Genomic DNA, 22254 nt, shown 5'->3' on the forward strand with positions numbered 1-22254 from the left:
CTGGTTCCCCGAAGTTCCTTTGTGTTGTGGGAGGTGACCTGGCTAGGGTCTTCTAGTGACTTAACAAATTTCCTAGTCCGTTACTTCCGCTGTTCTAGGAAAAAAGTTTTACCTTGACACTGCTTTCAGACTAGTAGGGATAAGGAAATAGCCAACCAACGGGGCCAGATTTCTCAGCTCTTCTCCCTCAGAGGCAGAAAGGTGTCCTGGGATAAGCACAGGGTGCTCAGCCACTGCGGAGGGCAGGGCCTCTTTCAAGGGCTGATCCCAGGGCGCGATGGTTTCCCAGGTGACGGACTCTTAGGAGGGGAGGGGCTAAGGCCGGATTGCCACAGCCAGGCTAACCCCAGAAGAGGCCAGGATCCCGCACCCTGAAGGGTCTGCTTATAGTAGGCCACCAAAAGACAGCCCAATTGCGGTGTGGGGAGATAGGCAGAAAGGGGCGGGGTATCGATGTCAGCTGGAGGGGCTTGGTGGGCGTGGCTCTGGTCCAGAGCAACCATCCGTGTCCCAGGAAATCTAGCACTCTGACCTGCGGGCAGTCTGGCCTGTAGGTCTGATCAGGGGACCGCGACCCACGCAGGCCATGCCTGGGGACTCCCCAGCACTGTGGGAGCTGGTGGAGGAGCATGTTCCACTCCCAGAGCGGCCTGAGGTGAAGAAGATTCTGGGAGAGGCAGCAGTGGACCTGAGCCTGGAGTTGCGAGAGGAGGTGGGAGTCCGGTGGGTGGGGGTGGGTCACATTCCAGGCCTGCCCTTCAACTCACGTGATTTCCTACCACCACCAGGTCCCTAGCCCTATTTGGTGACCCCCTAACACCTTGTTCTCACTGTCTGCCCTTGCTCTCTTCTGTTTAGCTCTTCCTATCCCTTGATAGCCCCCAACCAACACACACAAACCCATCCCCTCTGTCCCAGTGGCAAGGTACCCCAGCTCTCCTTACAGGTGGTGATGCTAAAGGCGCTGCTCCAAGAGGTCCAGTCTTCTCAAGTTTCCATCTCTGACTCTCCCTCCCTACTGGCACCACCCCCTCTCCTGAGGGACATCATGCGCCAAGAACTCCGACAGTTACTCCAAGGCCTCCGCCTTAAGGCTATCAGTGAGGGCAGGTGGGGTTCTCAGCCATGGCCTCCTTGCCCAGACACCAGATGGGCTGCCCCTGATAAAGAACCAGGGTGACCTTTCCTGGGGTTTCCTAAAAGGAGGTCCTCAGGTCCCTTCATGCACATGCTTTCAGGGACCAGACCCAGATGTGGGCCCAGTATAGTCCCAGGGTCCTTCGCTTTGCCTTAGAGGAGCCCGGGTGTGAGTCAATGCAACAGGAACTATTCCCGTTGAGAGCTGGTGAGCCCAGGTAAAGACAGAAGACTCTACCCAACGGGGGCTGGACGCTGTTATAGCCACTTGTAATAGGGGTTGGCACATAAGGGCTGAAGTCCTTAGGGGCCACCTGCCCAGCTTGGTGGCAGGGAGTAGTTTTCCAAGCAGATAAAAGAGGTTTTGCAGACAGGGGGTTGGGGGCGAGGGGGACAGGAGGCCATGTCCAGTGAGCAGTTCTTCTCAGGCCTAGCAGAGTAGACTGAGGGCTTGGGCTGGAGGTACAGGAATGCTGAGAGGTGATAAGTGATATTCTCAGCTGGGGACAGAGAGAAATGAATGTCCTTATGTTCATAAGTAGACCATTGCCAATTTCTTATTCAAATCCCCCCACAATCCTATAAGCTGAGCATTGTCCCCAGATTTTCAGATGAGAGAATGAACACTCAGAACAATTGCCCCAAGGTCACATGGTAAAGGTGGCAGAACTACCAGGTGCAAGCCTGGGCTCTGGGACTATTGTTTGCACTCTGTTATGTTGCTTGTGTGAGAAAAACCAAAAGGCTCCAAAAGTGGCATTTGTTCCCTGAAGGACTAGAAGGAACAACACAGAAAGGGTGATGCTAACTTCACCTGTCAGCAGCTGTCCTAGGGACCTCACTGTCATCAAGGACCAACTGAATGTGTCTAACATTGATCAAGTTGTCAGACACCTGAGGTGAGGCCTAGGGGCACCTGAGTGTACAGATTGGGGGCAAAAAGACAGGAATGGAGATTAAGGGGCTGGGACTGCCTGAAAGAAATAGTATGCCAGGTAGGTAGACTCTGTGTGTGTGTCTGTGTGTCTGTCTGCGGTGGGCAGTTAGTGGAGCTGCTACAATACCAGCAGGTAGCCAGTTACAGGGACCAGGAGGGTCCTGGCACAAGGTGAGCCAAGAGAGGGTTATAAGCAGGCTGTGACATGGGGCTAATGGATGAGCCACAGGCCCCAGTGCCAGGGTGTAGAAGATAGTGCTTGTGGGGGTGCAGGTACTGAAGTGACTGGAAATGGTGCGGGCTGGAAGGCAGCACCAGGACAATGTAGCCTGGGATGGAGGAGCTGTCTTGGCTCTGGTGGTTCTGGAGGTTGGGGCCATGTAGTGGGTTCAGCTGAGTAGGTCCTGCCTCACTGGCTCTGGCTGTTCATGTTCCTGTCTAGAAGCCTCCTGGAGGAGGAGTGTCACATGTTGCAGAAAGAGATCTCTGAGCTGCAGGTGAGCACAGCCCTTCCCCCAGCTTCTTTTTTTTAGCAGGGATCATGTTTGTGTGTCTGTATATATGTGCAGATCAAGGTCGTGTGTCTTACACCCATTTCCCCTATCAAGCCATGGATAGCAGTTTTAGACTAACCCACTCGACAGCCCCAGGTCTCCTGCATCCTTTTACTTAGGTCTGAGTACATGCCTAGCTGTCATCTTGCTAAGCCAGGATTTCCACAGGCTATGCTCTTAAGACAGTTAGACCAAGAGGCTCCATGGTCTTATTCCTGAGCCCCATACTTGGGCTCTTGATCTCTTAACTTTAGGCAGGGCCACTGAAACAGCTCTCTCCATAGCACTGTCTGGAAATGGAGCAGATGCAGGCTTGCCAGCCCTCCAAGGATACCCTAATGCCCACCCTGGGAGGTAAGGACCCCAGATGAGCCCCCAGGGTACCCAGTCCCCTCCCTTTACCCCATACTGTACATACTACTGTATATATTCTAGAAGAGCCAGGTGCTATTTCAGCTGTGCCCTTTCACAGAGATAAAGGATCAGAAGAAGGCCATGGAACGGGAGCTACAGGTCTCTCTGGGACCTTCCTGTCTCGATGTCAAGCACAGGTACATCAGGACACAGGGTGGGCGGTGTAGAGTGAAGCTCAGATCATGGTCACCTCACATCTACTCATCCTGTGCAGGCAGAAGCCTTTGAGGCCCTCCATTCCCAGCCTTAGACCCTTCCCTTGTCTCCATGGCTACATGCCTACACCTCCTTCGGAGCACTGCCCCCACCCTCAAGGTCAGGCAAGCACCCACCGCTGGGGACGGCAACTTCGGTACAGCTATTGCAAAGAGACAACTTCCACATCAGTTTCCAGTGCAGCATCCCGGGCACCGACCTGAAGGGCTGCTCACAAAACAGGCTTCTGCTTCTGCTGAGACTCGCCCATCTGTTGTTGCCTCCAGCTGCTACAGCTCCGTTTCTGTTTCATTCTCTGATGAGCTCACATGTCCCCCATCCCCCCCCCCCCCCAAGCTGTGTGTTGGTCTGGTCCCAGCCCCACCCCTTGTCAGGTCACTGCTATCTAGAACTGAGTGGCAGGACACCTGTTCTGACCTTCAAAGCCTTTCTCCACACAAGCCTCCACAGAGGCTTGGAGGACAGAGGTCCCATCCCAGCTTGACTTTTGTCCCCTAGGGACCCAGACAAAGCACATCAGCAGCTCAGAGACAGGAATAGAAATTTCATTAAAACCTACGGACTTTAAAACCCTAGTGCTGCACACTGGGCAGCGGCGGGCGGCACACCGTTATTGCTACAGAGGATTAGAAGTGGCTTGGCCAGGGCTGTCACTGTAGAGGGCACAGAGGATGGACAAATGGACTGTGGGTCTTGGGAGAAGGTGCTCTGACTGCAGAGGTGGGGATGAGCATATGGACTGGGGCCATTTGGCACATTGAATGGGGTTAGCACGTCTGGGAAGACTGGGCCTTCAACCTAGTGGAGGGTAGGCAAGGGAATGTCGTGCGGGGTCCCCTTCCCCAGGGCTCTGGGCTCAAACTTCCTACAGAGAAGTCCCCTTCTTTCCCTCCATAAACAAGTGCTTTGGGCAGGCTGCTGGGTCCTGGCCTTTGCTGGCTGGGCCTGACAAGCAGGGTTGGAACAAAGGACAGAGACCCTGGAGCAGCCAAGTGAGGTGCAGACAGGCCTGGAAGACAGACTGGACCCAAGGCTGGGGCAGGGGGTGGCAACCACAGGTAATACAATTTTTTAAAAAAATAATTACACAAATAGGGCTGAGTGGCGCAGTCCAACAAGTAACACTGTACAGCCCCGCGGCCCTCACCTTGTCCGGAGTAGAAGATAGAGATTTGCCTGGGCGGAGGCTAGGGTCTGTTCTGGGGTCAGGAACACTGGTCATGAGGGTGGGGTGTGGACACAGAATCTCTTATCCCATAGTGAAACAGCTTAGGGCAGAGCATGAGGGTATCAGAGGCCATATGAAGCCTGGCAGGCCTCTGGGGACCTGGCCTGAGACCTCCTTCAAAGTGCTTTGGACACTGCTGCCCCATGCCCCACCCCCACACAATCCCCCCATCGCTTTCCCACCCCCAGCTGCTGTCTTGGCATCCAAAGGATGTGTAAACACTGGGGACATGAGTAGTGGTGGCCAAGGTGACAGCAGCCATCCTGGCCAGGGCATGATGGGGCAGGCCTCCACCTGTCCACCGCCTCCCCAGTCTCTGTGGTGGGAGCAAGGGTTGGGTGGGGCTTTTCCCCTTGCAACAACTTTGCTCATATCCGGGAGTCCTGGAGGCGGCTGGAGCCATTACTGCCCACGATGGGGATCTGGGCCTTATCCGGGTGCAATGGCTGGACCTCAAACCCATCTTCAGGAGAGGGGGTTGTAGTGGGGGCATAGCGCCCAGTCCGGTGCTCCAGGAGGGCAGGGCCCCAGTCTCTGCTTGGCTTTGTGGCATTTTTCAAACGCTGCAGGCAGGGGGCGCAGTGAAAAGTGTGTCAGAAGAGAACCCTTATGCTGGAAATGTTTCCACTTCACCTGCCCATCAAGCCCAGCCCATCTTCACTCCTCACCTGAAGAAGTGTGTCCCCATCTGTGCGGCAGAGCTGGAACAGTGCATACAATGGGATGCAGATGACAGACGACAAAGCCATAAGGAAGCCAATGGCCACAGCCCAGCCTGGGTACTGATAGTGGTTGTAGGTGATTGGCCGGTACTGGATCACCGTGAAGATGAGAATGAACTGCAGAGGGTACAGAGGATGATGTGAGGCTGGACAGCCCCTCCTGGACCCCAGGCTTGCCCTCCTCGCAGCAACCCTTCTCTCTGGACTCCCAGGCCAGCAAAAGGTGTTTTGGCTCTGGCATAGGTAAATGCCAACACCTGTGTGAAAGAAGTAGGACCCCAGGGAAGGGCTGGGCAGGGAGGCACCATAAACAGAAAAAGGTAACCTGCGTTTGCCAGTCCTGAACTGGCAGAGAACATGCAAGCTGCTGCCACCTTTGGAAAGCAGCCGTTGTCTCTCAGCCCTGTACTGCCTAGAGGGTACAATTCCCTAGCCCTAGGCTTCAGCGCTTCCTGATGACCTGTTATCTTGCTGGCTACGTCTCCCTGCCTTAGGCTTTCACCACATTCAGAACTTCTTGCCTTCTCTGATTACTCTGCAGACCCACCCTCAGCATTCCTGCCAAGCCAGTGCCACCTTTTCAGGAGGCCTTTCTGGATTTTCTGCCCCCTAAAAGGCCTCTCCATGGCATCTCCCATCTGTGTAACTCAAGGCCACTCTGCTTCCTATTTTGCACTATCTGAGCACCTGAGATTATTGCATCAAGTCTGGGTCTAAGGTGCCTTGCACAATCTCATTTATCCAACTGAGCTGATTTGTACCAGGAGATGCTCAGATTGGGAAGGGGGTCAAGGAGCAAGCCAGATAAGGTCTTGCCTCACTGTGGCTGTGGCAACAAGTGACAGACAGCCTGGAGAGTGCCTAGAGGCTGTAAATGCTGAGTGTCCAGTAGTAGACACACACCTTTTTGGAACGAGGTGGATGAGGCAAGCTAAGAATCTAAAACAGGAGACTTGCCCAGGTGGCTCCTAGGTCACACCCCAAGAGGGTCTGTGGAAGGACTCAACACGGCCTGTAGGGGCATCCTGGAGCTTAAGTACCTCTGACCTTTCCCACGTTGAACCTAGGGCATCCTTCCTTGGGCCCCATACATGGTGTGTACACGCTTACTAACCTAGTGGGTTTGCGTGTATGTGTTTTTTTTTTTTCAAGACTAGGTCTCACTTGCATCACCCTAGCTAACCCAAAACTCCATATGTAGACCAGGCTGGCCTCAAATTCAGATACTAGCTTGCCTCTGCCTCTTGCCTCCTCAGTGCTGCAATTAAGTGCGAGTCCAACCATACGTGGCTTAAAGCCTGACGTATGCAGATGAATTCCTTCACTGGAGTTACAGAAGGATGGGGTTTGTCAAGAAGAGCTGTCATAGGCACAAAAGGCTCCACAGAGAAATATGTCTGCACAGCCTGAATGCTTCACCTTAAGGTACCTCCAGCCCAGTTTTCTGGGCACTGCCTGCTTCACTTAATCTCTCTGGCTAGAGAATCCACAGGACCCAGGCCAAGGCCCTTGGTAGATAACCCCAGGTACTAGAGTGCAGCCTCCCTGCCCTCAGGAGAGAGTGTCCTGGTTCTGGGCCAATGCCACACCCCCAGAAGGCATGGTGCTGGGCATTGGTTCCAGCCTTCTCTGGCCTCTCAGCCTTGAAAGGAGACTTCCGCTCCTCCTGTTTCAATGCTGGGCCTGTGGCCAGAACTGTTGTCTGTGCCAGGCCCAGGAACATCCCACACCCCATGTGGTAGAGGCCTCGGTCCTCCAGGGACCTTTTTTCAGAAACATGAGCCAGTGTGGAAGTCTGGTATAGAGCTGTCCACAATTCTGAGGAATTAAGAAAGACACAGGTAACTCTGGACACTGCCTTGCCACTGAATCCTCTGACCTCTTCTCATATATGACTATTATGCCATTAATCACCCTCAACCCCACCCCCACTTCAAACAGAAGCAGCAGCATGAGCCTGTTTTAGCCCACAGGCTGTTCCACTATAGCATGGTTTCCTTTGGCACTCAGGCCTGCTGCAGGATCCTTGCCCCTTATTGTGCGGTGATGGGCTTAACACCCATGTGCCTTGGAGTGGGGAGAACTGATAATCCAGGAAGGTGATGCTTAAGTTAACATGTGACCAGGGTGGAGGAAGGACTAGCAGTGCAGTGTTCTGATGGGTTCCCCTGATGCTTGGCGTTCAAAGAAATGGGTGTGCTCCCTTCAAAGCCATCCAAGTTCCCAGTCTTTGGAGGCTTAGGAAGTGGCCTCCATCACAGAGCCGACCTGGCTCCTAGCCCTGCACCCACAGGCCCTGGGGCTGCCGAGGAATGCTGCCACATTCCCATGTGTCCCCCTGCTTGGGGGCAGGTAGGAACAGTAAGGTAGATAGAAGCCACACTGGTATCAATGACTCCAGAGGACCCTTGGAGGCAGCTGGACAGTAATGCCAGGAAGTGACATCCCTGACGCTGCAGCTCTGAGCATGTGCAGTCAGACAAAGGGCTCAATATCCACTTCCTATCCCAAGGCCAGGACCTGGCACCTCTAAGTGTGCACACATCTGACTATCCGGGCCTCTTGGATGCCCAAAGTCAGAGCTACTCGGGAGGGCCCCCAAGGAACTTACAAAGATGATAGCTGGAGAGACGAAGCGCCAGCAGATCTGGAAGAAGAGAGGCGGTGGAAATCCCAGCATCATCTGGATGTCTTGGAAGTAGTTTCGGTGTCCTGGAGAGACGAGGAGGGGGTGGAAGGGGTTGGGGGGGGGAGTGTCAGCAGCAGCTCAGGAGAACACAGTGGAATGGTCTAAGACAAGGACACTCACCATAGATGTACATGATGGATACACACATGATGCAGGAGATGACAACCAAGGAGAAGCTAGCTGCATAGTTGTCCATCAGCAGCAGCCAGTAGATGCCTGCCTGTGGGCCAGTGGACAGGTGAGCCAGGGTGCCACTGACCAGGGTACTCGCTACTCACCCACTCCCAGGTGCCTGGCAAGTGCAGCCCCACCTCACCCCCACATCTCCATTCTTACCTGGCTGGTAAGGGGGATGCCCAGCAAGAAGCCAGCCACAGCTACACCCAAGGTCACGTAGGTCTTTTTCTGCAGAATCCACTCGTTCCCCACCTCATCCACAATGGCAGTGACGAGGGTCTCTAGGAGGCAGAACTACAGCCACAGCTATCAGAATAAGGGCCTGCACTTTGTTCCAGCTCCTCCTGCCCAAGCTGCCAGCCCCCTCGCCCCCCAAAACACACACACACACACACACACACACACACACACACACACACACACACATACACACACACACACACACAGGTCATACCTGAGTACCCAGCCCCAGCAAGATGAGCATGAAGAAAAACAGTAAGGACCAGAGTGGGGAGATGGGAAGCAGTGTGAGAGCCTCAGGGTAAGCTACGAAAGCTAGCCCAGGCCCATGGTCTGCCACTCGAGACACATCCACACCCAGGTGATTGGCCATGAAGCCTAGGATAGAGAAGATGACAAAGCCAGCATAGACGCTGGTAGCACAGTTGGTGATGCTGATGATGACGCTGTCCCTGAGGAAGAGGAAACAGAGCAAACAGTTTAGGAGACGCGGCTTGCTTCCCTTGCATCGATTTAGGCCAGAAGACACAGAGATCAGATACTCTAGAAAGAAAGGTGCCCCTAACTCCTTTTCTATCTGCTCTGGGTCTTTTAAAGTGAGTCCAGGGTTCCTGACCCTTCATCCACCCCATCCCCCACTTTGGCAGGTGCTTTGCTCTTTTCTTTCACACTAGAGATACAAGATCCTCAAGACTTCAAGGTCATGAGTGCAGGAGGTCCCTGGAGCCTGATGGCCCTGTGGATCCAGGGGTCAGGCTGTGGAGAGGATGGAGAAAGGGGAAGCCCCCAGGCCGGCAGGGGGCGCTTGCTTACCGGTAGCAGTTGTTGTGAAATTTGTTGTAGGATGCCATGGTGATGAGGCCACCCCATGCACAGCCCAGGGAATAGAAGATCTGAGAGGCTGCATCTCCCCACACCTGCAGAGAGAATGGTCAGTGAGCTACTGCAGGCAGATGCTGGATGCACCCGCCGCAGTCCCTTTGGGGGTCAACCCTCCACATCCCACCTTGGCCTCCAGGATCTTGTCCCACTGTGGGGTCAGGTAGTACATGATACCCGTGAAGGCTCCTTCCAGGGTCACTCCACGCACAAACAGAATGGTCAGCACCACATAGGGGAATGTGGCTGTGAAGTACACCACCTGGGACAAGACAGGCTCCATGGATTCCCCTAGAGCCCTTTCCCACCCCTCAACCCCCACCCCCCACCCCCCGTACTGCCTCCCTAACCCCAGCAACCCAGATAGGAGAGGCAGGGTGGGAACAAACCCTGCCTGGGGAGGGTACTTGCTTTCCCTGAAGACTTGACTCCTCGGATGAGGCAGAGGAAGACAACCACCCAGGAGACGCCAAGGCAGCCTAGGAGGGGAAGGCGCACTTCCCCAAAGTTTCCAATGTCATCTGACAGCTTCAGCACATACAGCCTGGGGATGGGAAGGTGACTGTCACTGAGGGCCAGCTTCTGCTGCCCAGCAACTAATTATCATGATCTATGCCCCATGTTGCAAGATCCCAGAAACCTGCTTGTGGAAGAATAGAAGTTGCTTTGAGGACCCTGGCCTTTTGCCCTGCAGTCTGTCCTGGGACCCTCAAGGGCTCTGAGAGATTAAGTTAAGTTTGAGCTAGTCTTCTCTCCTGGGAGAGGATGACTCCCAGGCTCCGCTTGGGCCCAGCCCAGGCCGTTTCACATGCACTCCACAGTAGGAATGCCCACTCATCCTATCCAAAGCGCATCCTCCAGGAAGCTGTTAGAGAGAGGTATACCCTAACCGTCTGCTCCAGCTCTGACACATTAAGTATGTGATTGACTGAAAAAGCACAGCCTGCCTGGCATAGGGCGCCAGGTGGAGCCACACCCACATGAGGAGGAGCTAGAATGGCATTATCAACTCTGCAGTCCACTCAGCTCACTGTCAGAGCTTCTTCCTGCCCTTGTGGAAGAGAGCAAGTTCCTGTGGGCAGGAGGGACACCACAGAGAGGAGGAGACACAGTGCCTCACCTGGAGGGAAAGCCAGGGATGAAAGACTTTCCTGAAGGGATGAGGCTGGGATTACACGATGTGAGGATGTGGGTGAAAGGGTGGTGGGCAGAAGGCCAGGAGCCAGCATGGCCAGCCTGGGCATGCTGGTTAGCTCGAGCAGGAAGAAAAGACAGGCAAGATAGAAGAGCAGCGAACAGGAAGGGGACTTGTCGTCAGAGGTGGTGAAAGTGAGGCTGAAGAATTTTCCAGTTTCCTCCTGAGGGCAATGGGAGAGCTTTGAGACTTTTGTTTGCTGGCTTTGGGACAGTCATGCCTCTCTATGGCTCCAAGTCTTGCAATGGCTCTCAGAACCCTTATACTGGCTACAGGTCCTACAGGATCCAGTGTCCCCAGACCTGCTATATCTCTGATCTCTCATCCCCCTCCCTCCCCTTTGCTCAGATTTACCTGCACTGACCGGACATGTTGTTTCTCAAACATGTTAGCATGCCCCAGGGCCTTTGTCTGAAGTAGCTTCTTTTTTCCCCCTAGAAAGCTATGTGCACATAAGGCCCTGGGCTGCCTTGAGATTTTTTTTCCACATGTGAACAATGTGCAGTGTTTTACACTATATCCCTGTATAGGATATAGCTGGCCTTGTCTGTGTGACCTCCCCCTCACCCCAGTCTTTACTCAGATGGCCACTTTTTGACTATAGCATAAAAGGCAGCTCTCATCCCAGCACACATGCCTGTCCTTCTCTGTGTTTCTCCATAGCAGACACATCCTTCTCTCATTTCCTACGTTTTACTACTGATGGTTGCTTTGCTTTATGTGAGACAAGGACTCATGTCACCCAGGCTGGTCTTGAACTGGGTAGTTGAGGATGACTTTGAACCTAGGATCCCACCCCTTCCTCTGCTTGAATGCTGGGATCACAGGTATGTTGTGCCGGCTTGCCAGATTGTATAGGGTTGAACCAAGGGCTTCATGCATGCATGCAAGGAAGGCATTCTACCAACTGAGCTACGGCCACAGCCCTTTTTATGGCTTTTGGCTGCTGCCCTCTACGATCGATCGCAGGAGTCTTCACTCACTTTGTTGCTGTCTGTACGTTCCCAGTGCCTGCCATGGACAGTACTGGATCTTGAGTGAATGGATACTGTGGCAAATGGGTTGGGAGGCAGAAAGGAGGGAGCCCCATGAACACTCAAGGCTAGAGGTGTGCAGGAGGGAAAGAAGACGCTCTCCAGCCTCAGTTTCTTCATCTGCAAATAGGATCGCAACACCAGCCCGAGATGTGGGGGATAGCTAGGTAAAACACTTTCTTTCCTGTCAGTATAGATCCCATTTGGAGGCTGTTCCCCCACTGCTCAGCACCCTTAGCTATGCCCACATCAGCTCTCAAACCTCATACAGGCATGGTTAATGATTTGGGATGGGATATGACTCTGGATCTTCATGGAACCATGTCAGAACTGGAACTTGGTGTTTGCTTGACCTGCCTGCCCGCCCACCCAAGTGTACTTAAACTGCCTCCTTTTGCTTCCTCCTTAACAGCATAGCCTGTAGAGGGCGCCGTCTGACTCCTTCCCCTCTGCCCAATTCTCCCAACTGTCAGTATCAGGGGCCGACCTGACCCTCTCCTTGCTCAGCCACACAGGAAATCAGCAGACAGAGGGGTGAAGTCCAGGAGCCATGGGGTGCCTGGTTTCCTTTGGCCTTGCTTTCCTGCCCTTTCCCCCTTCGAAGTATACACAGAAAACAGTTCTATTGGCCCATTGAGATGGTTGGACAAGACCATTTAAAGCTGAGGGCAATGGACTAGGGCTCCTGGCAGCCTAGGCCAGGCTGCCTGGGTGTTCCTCTGTTAGACACTAGTGCTGGTGACGTGGGACCTTCAGAATAACCACAGGCTCCCTTTGCTTCTACTGAATCACTTTTCCCAAGTGCCAACACTCAAGTCATGAAAACCTTTTTCACTTAAAGGATTTAAAAAACAAACTGCCTAACAGCACACACTAAAATGGCAGTATTTGATGTTATTTTTATTGCACGAGTACAGCATTACTGTACTGGGACTGCAGAGCCTAGATGGTTAGCCTGGGAACCAAGGAATGGATTCTAACTTTATTTTAGGTTGTACCACATTTAGTTCTTGTTTTTCTTTGGCCCATGTGCTTTTGAGATCAAACAATTAACCTCAGAGCGCTTGGAACGTGACTTATTTATAAGCTGGCTCTTGGTGGATGTCCTCTCAGGAATTATCCTGCCTTTCCCCACCCCCATCCCCACCCCTATTTTTTCTTTACTGAGACTAGGTCCACTAGGTAGCACAGGTTGGCTTTAAATGTATGACCCGCACTTGGGAGGCAGAGGCAGGTGGATTTCTGAGATCGAGGCCAGCCTGGTCTACAGAGCGAGTTCCAGGACAGCCAGGGCTACACAGAGAAACCCTATCTCGAAAAAACAAAACAAACAAACAGATAGATAGATAGATAGATAGATAGATAGATAGATAGATAAATGTATGACCCTCCTGCCTCAGCCTCCCAGTAGCTCAGATTATAGGTGGCCCACCACATTCACCTCTTCTCCTGTTTGACATTTCTCCAGATATAAGTAAGATCCCATCTCAAAATAAGGGGGGGGGGGCAGTTGTGACACATGGGCCTTTAATCTCAGCATTTAGGAGATAGAGAGGCAAAAGGATCTCTGTGAGTTCAAAGCTAGCCTGGTTCTACATTAGGAGTTCAGACCAGCCAGGGCTATACAAGACCCTATGTCAAAAAACAAAAGAAACAAACAAAACCCTCAACTCTAGCTAGAAATATAGAGATCTTGTTTCCTTGAGTGGACGGTAACTGGCTTGAGGAGAGAGACCCCTCTTCTGGTTCGTCACAGATCTGGTCCCTTGAGCCCTTGCTGCTGACCTCTGGTTATTATGCCATGTTAGCACGTTACACCTCTGCAGCAATGAGGGAAGAATTATAGCCATCCAGATTTGAGGGGTAAACACCCAAGACTTAGGGAGATCTGGTAGCCTCCCATGAACACACAGTGGGCCAGTGGGAGACCCAGGACTTGAGATGTCAGCCTATGAAGTTGGCACAAGACACCAGGGTGGGTGTGGGTGGGGCTAGGATCTCTGTGTTGGGTGCTGGCTGTCACAGAGGCTGTGGAGCCGAAAGGCTGGTCAAGAGCTTAGAAGCAGTACTCAGGCCAGCACAGAAGAGTGTAAAACAAGTCTGGGGAAGAGGCAAGAAAGATGAGCAGGAAGAGTGGCTGGAAGCCTGACCTTTCAGATTCTCTTGATTTAAAGACCTCTCCCTGCCTGCCTGCCTGCCTGCCTGCCTGTCTATTTTTGTTAAGGTGCTGGAGATCAAACCTGGGACCTCAAGCACTAGGCAAGCTCTACCATGGAGTCACACTCCAGCCATCCTCATCTTTCTGGTCGCCTGCTTGCCTTCCTTCATGAACTGGTAACTACATCATGCCACTTTTCAAGGGCACACCTTGGACTAGGAACACTGGCAGAGCACCACTGGCCTAGGACCGGCCAACCAGGCAGAGGCAGGGTGGGCCTGGTGCACCAGCCCAGCCACCTCCAGAACTGTTTGGTTTCTTAACTTTGGATGTCAGTCTATAAATCTGAAGTCAGAACTAACAAGGCTTACTAAGGTAATGCATTGTCACCTAGTAAGTAGGAGTACTAGTTCCCTCTCCCCTCATCAGCGAGGCCTGGGCAGCTCTAGTCTTCTCTGGTGCTAGGGATTCCAAGGCAGGGCCTTTAGACATGCTAGCCAAGCCTTCTGCTCACTGGCTCCTTCTAACCACACTGTTCTCTTAAGGACCATTTCTCAGCCAGACTTGTTGATGCAGACCTACAATCCCAGCCACTCTAGAGCTTGGGCAGGAGGATCACAAGTTCAAGACCAACCTCAAAATGAAAATGTAAAAAGGCAGCTGGGGATAGAGCTCAGAGATAAGGCGTGCATACATGTGGGCGTGGCATACATGTGGGCGTGGCGCAGTGTTCCATCACCAGCCGAGCAGGGGGAAGAATGTCCTTTTGGCTCTCCAGGAGGTGGCAGAACTGAGCTACTTAGGTAGGCCTGGCACAACCCCAGGTGCGGAGCAGAGCCCAGCTGTCCCCTCAGTATGCCTCCCTAGGCAGACTCTCTGAGAGCTATCCTCCACTGATTTCACTGGCTAAAGTCTCGGGAGCTTTGCCCCTGAGGCAGGCAACACTGTAGCATCTGCCTGGGCTAAGATTGGTATGCAGGGTTTGTACTTTTGGGAGTTCCAGGGACCCAGGGCAGTTCATCTTCTGCCTTTCCATCCAGGTCAAACTGCCCAGTGGGCATCACCCCCCCGCCCAACGCCACGGATAGTTACCCAGAGTCAACATCTCGGCCTCAGTTTGCCTCCTCGTGGCCTCTGCCCTTCTACTGGCAAATGCCTCTTAACTCCTCTCTCTCTCTCTCTCTCTCTCTCTCTCTTTCTCTCCCCCCCCCCCATTTCTGGGCAGCTATGATCAGCATCCTTGTCCCCATCTGACTGGGTGTGGGTTCTGTCTCGTTCTCTTCCCCATCTCCTCTCTGGGACTGTCCCTTCCCACAGCTGCGTGAGATTTGCACTTTCAGGACTGGACTTAGAGGACTTGCTACAACTTCCGTGTGCCCAGGGCCACGTGCGCCTCACCTTTGGCCTCCATCACCCAGCAGGGAAAGCTTCAAGCCTTTAGGCTGTCATAGAAGCTGGCACCATGTGATGGACGCCATCCTTGTCTCTTTTCTCAGTGTCTCATTTGTTCTCAATCTCAGCCTCCTTGTGGCCTCTGCCCACCTACTCATGAATGCCTCCTAACTTCTCTCTCTCTCTCTCTCTCTCTCTCTCTCTCTCTCTCTCTCTCTCTCTCCCCCATTTCTGGGCACCTATGATCAGCTCCCCTGTCCCCATCTCTCAGAAGTCACCACCACCTTCTGAGTGCCACTTCCACACTTCCGTGCCAGGGCACCCGCCCCTAACATACTGAACTATGTTCCCCACAGCCTATGATTTCTATGGGCAGAGGCTCAGAACCATTTTACACCTCCCATGGGCACACGGGGCCTTTAGAGCAGACGCCACAGATGCCTGCAGAATAAATAGACGAGGCCTACCTCCCACATCCAAAGGTCCTTTGCCCCAAGATTCTCCAGTAAGATGTAGGAAGAATACCCCACTGCGCCTTCCATCTGCCAGTTGGGATAAGGTGATCCAGACAGACACCTCCAGTAGCTGCCTCCCTTCAGAGGGCCCAGAGACACTAGTCTCCTGGTCACCTCCGAACAGAATGGGTCTGGCTGTCCTGGTACCCCTGGCTAGTGAATGTCCACGGCTCCTTTTGTTCTACAGTATGCACAGGAAGCTTAACTCTTGTTAGTTCTCTGTGAACACATTGCCCCTTCAAGGCCACCTCAAAGCCCACAGGATCCGTCCATCCATGTGAGTCTCAATGGAGTAGGCTCCCCACAGCTTTGAGAATGACCTCTGGTCTCCCCTGGGACCCTCCCTCATGATGCTCTCCATAATATGCTAACCTCCCTTGCCCTGACTGGCTTCTGGAGACTTAAGATTTCCAGAGCCGTCATCTACTGCTCTTTTGTAAGGATTCCCAGTTCACCTTCAGGTCTTCCATGGCCCTCTGTATGTCTGTCATTTCAACCCACCTCTACCCCCTGGGTAGCAGACCCTACTTGCAGATGATGAAGACATGGCTGTCAGATGGTAACAGGAGGTCTAAGGGCTGCCCCCGGTCCCCTCACCTCCAGTACTCCTCACTGGGGCTGGTCCTTTGCAAGGTGTAGTTGAACAGGTGAGATAGGTTGCCAGACAGAGCAGTGGGCCTGGAGCCATTGGTGAGGTTGGAAGCGTCCAGCACACCGGCACAGTCGGGTGTGTTCCAGGGGTTATTGCAGTAAGCCCAGGGCAGCACATGCGTCATGGATGAGAAGAAGTAGTAGAAGGCAATGCAGATGACCACGTTGTAGTAGATCCCGATGTATGTGGACACCACCATCATGCCATAGCCCACACCTGTGGGAGAAACACAGTAAGCGCCACTGAGAGAGGAGCCAGCCTCACTTACCTGGCTAAAGGTTAACAGTTCCTATTGCCCAAGGGGCAGTCGCGGATGGAGAGCTACAGATGGGAAGGTTCAGGCCTTGGTAAGTTAGGGGAGGGAAAGAGTTCTGTGTATATGCGTGGCAGGAGGCAAAGGTGGGGGCCAAGTAAGTAAGAATGTGCTCCAGCCAGCATGTGTCCACTGATGTTGAGCTTGGGGTCAGCACTGAGTCTCCACAGGGGATGCTCATGTTTGTACAGATGGACAAGCCGGCTGGCCTCCCGGCGCGTGCATGCGTACATGTGCATCTAGACAAGCATGTGGCATAGATGTGTGCACATGCCCCACCAGAACCTCACCTTTGAACATGGGGCTGATCCTCCAGACCCCCAGGCAGCCCTGGCTTGCAAACTGGCCGAAGGAGAGCTCCATAAAGAAGAGAGGAATTCCACAGAAGATCAGCATGATGAAGTAGGGAAACATGAAGGCGCCTGGCATGGAGGAGAGCTCAGGCTCAGGGTGGGCTCGAGGAATCTCTCCCTGGATCCCCTTCTCCAAACCCACAGTAAAACCTTTGTGCTTCACTAGTATTGGGACAGGAGTGTGCCAGCACTGAGCAGCAGTCAGGGGCTGACACACATTCCCTGCCCTGCCTTTGAACTGAACAGAAGCTCCCAGGAAGTCTGCTCTGAAGAAAAATCCTGTCTGGAACTGCCATGTTGGGGTAGGATTCGATGCTTTAACCAACTGATTCTCTCTCTCTCTCTCTCTCTCTCTCTCTCTCTCTCTCTCTCTCTCTCTCTCTCTTGCACATCACTGGGATCCTCAAATATCTACCTGGGGGGCTGTTGAAATATTGGATGCTAAGACAGGGAACCCAGGAAATTCAAGTGTCTTTCTCTACTTCTAGCTTTCAAGGAACAGGCTAGCAGATCAGGCCCAGAGAACAGGCTGCCAGGATCTGAAGGTGGTCTGCACCTTAGGCAAAATATGCCTAATGGATGGGGCAAACATCAGGGCCAGAGGCCAGCTTCTTTCTGGAGTAGTGTCTGTTCTGGGGAGATGGTGGCCCAAGCCCTGGTGGATGGGCTCTACCAAAATGGGTGGTCCCTGCCCTGTGCCCACTGGGTACCTCCCCCGTTGCGATAGCAGAGGTATGGGAAACGCCAGACATTGCCCAGGCCCACGGCATAGCCCACGCTCGTCAGTACAAACTCGATCTGGTTGCCCCAGTTGCCCCGGGCGAGGTTCTGGTCCTTCTTGGTGGCCTCACTGGGCACAGCACCATTCTGTGGGGACAGGAAAGAAGCTACCATCAGTAAAGGCATGTGTGCCCTGTGTCTGACCCTCTGAGTCTCCCCCAGTGGTTTTTCTTTGGACCTCCATGTCACCCCGCCACACATCCTGGGGCTTCCTCTCTGCTGGCAGGAGTTGAAGGTTGGCCTGGCAGAAGAGAGGAGAGGTACAGCTGCCAGATGGTGCCCAGCCCTCAGCACTCTATGCCAGGTATACCAGCCCACCTGAAGAACTGGTAACAACAGGAAAGGGAACACTGAGGAGGGAGCCTGAGCCAAGGGCCCCCTAACCCCTCTAAACCCTTGCCATTCCTCTCAGGCTAAGGACCTACGAGCAGCTGAGCCTCATACCAAGCAGCCAAGTCAAGCTGGGCACAAAGGGGCCTGTGTCTGGATAGCTACCCCCCACCCGCCACCTACCACATCGCCAGGCTAAGCACGCTGTCCATGGGCAGTCAGTGGCTAGACTGATCTCTAGTGAAGGCTTCTTCCTGGGGGCACATGGTGAGCAGGCCTGGGTGGAAGAGGGGGTTATGCACCTAGGCTAGGCCAGACCTGGGCAGGATACTGGATATCAGAGGGACCTGGCTTGAGCCACAGCAGGAGATGCTGGGCTATGAGTTATGTATGATAGGAGACCAGAGTTGTAGGCACCATGCCAGACTTTGAGGACAGGCTCTGCTACAGGAAACAGAGGTGGTTCCAGGAAAGGGTGTCACTGAATGAGACGGTGGCCGGCAGATGAATCACTGATGGGTACTCGCCTGCCTGTGGGAAGTGCTGGGTTAAGCTGTCCAGGACCCACTGAGGACTCCATGAGGAGTCCCTTCTTCAGATGTAGAACTACCTCTGAAAATCCCTTAGTGTGTCCCCCTTCCCCAAGCCACTCCTCTCCTAGCCCTCTTCCATTATGAATGGGAATCAACCAGCATAAGCCAGACTTGAGGGGCCTGAGAGTGTCATTAGGAAGCATAAGGACCCTGGGAGTCACCAGTATAGAAATACACAGAGTCCTTGTACGCCAACAGCTTCCCAGAGATGAGCCACGACCCTGAGAGGAAAGGACAGGAGTTCCTCTGAAAGACATTTGGATCAAGGTTGGAGCAGTGTGGCAAGAGACTGGCACAACACTGTCATGGGAAAGCGGCATCTTCAAGTTCAGCAGCCACTCGCCAATGATTAGAAAGGTGGCCTGTCGCTCTGACACACTCTCAGACCCTAATATTGGCAGACAAAGCTGAATGGCTTCACCGGAGCCCTGTGCCTTCTGAAAAGGCCTGTAAGGAATATAGATCTGCATAGCACCCATGCCTGGTAGATGAGCACCGTTGGGGAGGACTGACCTGTGTATCCAGTTCAGCTCAGAAAATGTTGCCCTTCAGTTCCTCAAAGGAGGCTGTAGGGCACAGCACCAGGAGTTAGGGAGGGGGACTCATTCCCAGAGCACCCAGAGCAAACTGGCAGACTAAAGGCATCTGCATTCATTAATTCACTTGCTCCATCATTCACCAAATATCAAGACTTTCAAATCCTCTACTATGTGTCAGGCAATGGCAACTCAGTTGGAAACAATCCAGTGTTAGAAGATATTACTGAACTAAGAGCACGTATCAACAATAATCCCAGCACTTGGGAGGCAGAGCAGGCAGATCTCTTCAAGTCTGAGGCCCGTCTGGTCTACAAAGCAAGTTCCAGGCCAGCCACTGCTATTACACACCAGAAACCCTGTCATGAAAAACAAAAACAAACAGACAAAAGCACACACCATCCTGTATGCAACTTGAGCATGGTCACCAAATGGAGCTTCTCAAAGCCCCCAAAGTACGTGAGACCAAAAAGGGAATGCAGGGTGAGGTCCAGGCAAGGCTTGCTGGTGAAGGGACATGGAGGCACACTGCGTGCTGGGAGATGGTGGCACCAGCTTTGGTACGCCTTCTGCAAAATACCTCCAAAGAATTTTACATCACCACCTCTAGGGATCCTGGGGCAGGTGTATCTATACCACAGGCCCAGGGGACCATGTTTTGAAGGGTATGGGGCCTGCTTGGGGTGACTTATCTGCACTCAAACAAGTATCAGCCACATAGGCTCCTATCTGTTGGCCCTACAATAACACTTTTATTCTGTCCCGGGCTTGTTTACTTAGGAGCACAATACAGGACTGTAGCAGCTCTGGAGTCCAAGGGTTGGGTCACAGGACAGTAGTTCCCGTTGTAAAGGGACAACTGAGGGTCCAGGACAAGGAAAGGGCTAGGCCCCCCAAAGACACCCATCTCTCCAAAACTAAGTTCAAAGCCTCTCTTCTGATCTAGGACCACAAGGAGCAGACTCCTGGCCTCTCCAACCAAGTACAGTAGGACCATATTTGAATCCCTAAATTCTATTCTTTCCCTGTCAGAGGGGGATGAGGACAGATGGGGGGGGGGAAGTCCCCAGCCACATGCCATAGGCTCCTCCAGTCCTCAAAAGCTAGGGTTTAGCTGGCAAGACAAATACCAGTGAGCCTGTACACCAGTGAGCCGTGTGCTAACTGATTCAACTGAGCACGCAATGAGGGAAGCTGATGCCCCAGGACAGGAGCTAGACCAGGGCCTGTCACTAGGCACTGACAAGAAGTCATTGATGAAATTAGGGATGTCCAAAGACAGGGTCCCCTCTCTTGTTCATCCCAATGGCATAGTGGTACTGATGTGAGGAGCCTCACACCATTGGCCCCTGCCATCTATTCTGAGTCTATCTTAAGTAGCTAGACTGTCTAAGTTCTATAGACAGAGGAAGCCCACCTTTCTATGGGTGCTCCAAATCTTTCTTTGTCTAACTCTCCTCTGGAGAGCCCTCAATGTCCCAGTGAATCAATCCAGGAAAGGGTGTGTGTGTGTGTGTGTGTGTGTGTGTGTGTGTCCTCATGACTGCTCAGCAAACACTTTACCACACAGGGTTAGCCCATGTTTTCAATGCTGTATAATTTCTTGCCCTCCTTGAATCATCTTTCCTATTTTAAGACCCTCCTTTTTCTTGACCTGCTTCATTCCTCACTAATATTAACCATGTCTTTGGCTCTGAAATGCCTATAAAAGAACGAAGCCCTTTGTGCTCACGGTTTGACCCAGACTGTCTGCCTGGCTGCTGCCTAAGAACTTGGATGGGCTGAGTTCCGGTCTTGCCCTGTCTACCACATGTCACCTTGCCTACCCCTCGATGCTTTCCTCTCTCCCACCTGCTCATTCTTTAGTGAGGAATGAGACGGCTGAGGCAGATTCCCCTTGTGATCTGACACACAAGTTCCTCTGACTCTGTCTGTGCCTTGCCACCCCTTCTGGCTGCTTTCTGAAAGACCATTGCCTAAGTAGGTGGTTCTTCAGGAAAGGGTAGCTTACCAGGTACCTAAGCTCCCTCAGGCTGGGCACAATGGACCAAGAGCTTTCGTCCCACAACTGAGTGGGGAAACCCGACTGCCACGTACATTCACACATGCACGGACACATGTACACACACTCCTCCATGTACACACTCTCAGAGCCAGCCATGAAGGCCAAAGTATTCATCCTCACATCAGGTCTGTGACCTTTGTTAGGTTGACAACCCCACTGTCTGCACCTGCCTGTCCGACCTGAGTCCAGTCGCTCATGTGAGTCCTTTACACAGACCTCTCTGCCCGGCTTATTGGCTGGAGGAGTTGTTAGAATCAGCTCTTCCACTCTGCTCCAGGCTTGGCCAAGACAGGAAGTGTGAGGTTAGGACCTAGGTAGTCTAGAACCTGCTCCCTAGCAGCCTGGGGCGAGTCCCTTCTACCATAGGTACCTCAGTGCCCCTATCTTGAGATCCGGAGGACAGACTGCTGTAGGCCTGGTGGGTTCTTAGTCCATCCAGGCAGCATCCTCAGGTCTACCAATGTTGGCACTACCTCACCTGCAATTCAGCTATTCTTTACAACAAAGCAAACAACAACCAAAACATTTTAAATGTTTAATTAATACTAGTAGTGTGTGTGTGTGTGTGTGCCCCAGTGTGCACGTAGAGGTCAGAGGAGAACTATTCAGGGACTGGTTCTCCTCTTCCATTTTGGGATCCCGGGCTCAAACTTAAGCCCTGAGACTTGCGTGGTGTTTTTATGCGCTGAGCTATCTCTCACAGCCTCAACTCAACTGTTTCTGAATGTCTTCCCACCTCCACCTCCCATTAGTGCCCACCAGCTCCCCTCCCCCAAAGCTTTCACTCTGTAGCCCAGGTTAGCCTCAATCTCACAGTGAACCTGCCTTGGCCTTCTGAATGTTACGATCACAGGTGTGAGCCACCATATCTGGCTTTAAAACAATAAAACAAAGTGTTATGTGAAAACCTAGAAAAGCATCGAGGGATAGCAAGCAGGCCCAGCTCTGATATGACTCCAGCCAATATGTGGCAGGAGCCCCTCATTTCTTCCTCGTATCGACGCAGAAGCCCAGCCCCGGAACCCAAACTATGCCTCTGCTCTGGCTGGGGACTCCCACCCTCCTAGGTCAGCATTCAGTGGATATTTTTGTGAATTGTGAACTCCCTCTGCCTGCCCTCCGTGGATACGGAAGAACTCTGGAGC

General features: G+C 52.9%; 2 protein-coding genes across 5 annotated transcripts in view; one reads left to right on the forward strand and one right to left on the reverse strand.

Annotated features, from left to right (window-relative positions):
* The first annotated feature begins 71 nt into the window (after positions 1–71).
* Positions 72–3833, forward strand: Ccdc24 (coiled-coil domain containing 24). Of its 3 annotated transcripts, XM_034503847.2 has the most exons (8): positions 72–712; positions 947–1110; positions 1239–1355; positions 1911–2036; positions 2517–2571; positions 2913–2982; positions 3101–3179; positions 3257–3833. In XM_034503847.2, the coding sequence occupies exons 1-8, from the start codon at positions 587–589 to the stop codon at positions 3459–3461; spliced, it is 942 nt and encodes a 313-aa protein (XP_034359738.1). In that variant the 5' UTR covers positions 72–586; the 3' UTR covers positions 3462–3833. The 3 variants fall into 3 exon arrangements, with proteins under 3 accessions (XP_034359738.1, XP_034359739.1, XP_076790471.1); XM_034503848.2 differs by lacking the exon at positions 1239–1355 and having other exon boundaries at positions 3257–3595; XM_076934356.1 differs by lacking the exons at positions 947–1110; positions 1239–1355 and having other exon boundaries at positions 575–712; positions 3257–3595.
* Slc6a9 (solute carrier family 6 member 9) overlaps positions 3783–22254 on the reverse strand; it is a 34447-nt gene continuing 15975 nt past the window's right edge. For both annotated transcript variants that reach the window (XM_034503845.2, XM_034503844.2), the window contains 12 exons: positions 17516–17672; positions 16743–16874; positions 16085–16355; positions 9605–9737; positions 9321–9455; positions 9128–9231; positions 8529–8766; positions 8234–8368; positions 8018–8117; positions 7820–7920; positions 5155–5325; positions 3783–5049 (listed from right to left, as the gene is read on the reverse strand). In XM_034503845.2, coding sequence (XP_034359736.1) covers positions 4855–5049; positions 5155–5325; positions 7820–7920; positions 8018–8117; positions 8234–8368; positions 8529–8766; positions 9128–9231; positions 9321–9455; positions 9605–9737; positions 16085–16355; positions 16743–16874; positions 17516–17672 — 1872 coding nt within the window. In that variant the 3' untranslated portion in view covers positions 3783–4854. The remainder of the gene's footprint in view (positions 5050–5154; positions 5326–7819; positions 7921–8017; positions 8118–8233; positions 8369–8528; positions 8767–9127; positions 9232–9320; positions 9456–9604; positions 9738–16084; positions 16356–16742; positions 16875–17515; positions 17673–22254) is intronic.

This window comes from Arvicanthis niloticus, chromosome 5, assembly GCF_011762505.2.
Source record: "Arvicanthis niloticus isolate mArvNil1 chromosome 5, mArvNil1.pat.X, whole genome shotgun sequence".
Lineage (NCBI taxonomy): Eukaryota > Metazoa > Chordata > Mammalia > Rodentia > Muridae > Arvicanthis > Arvicanthis niloticus.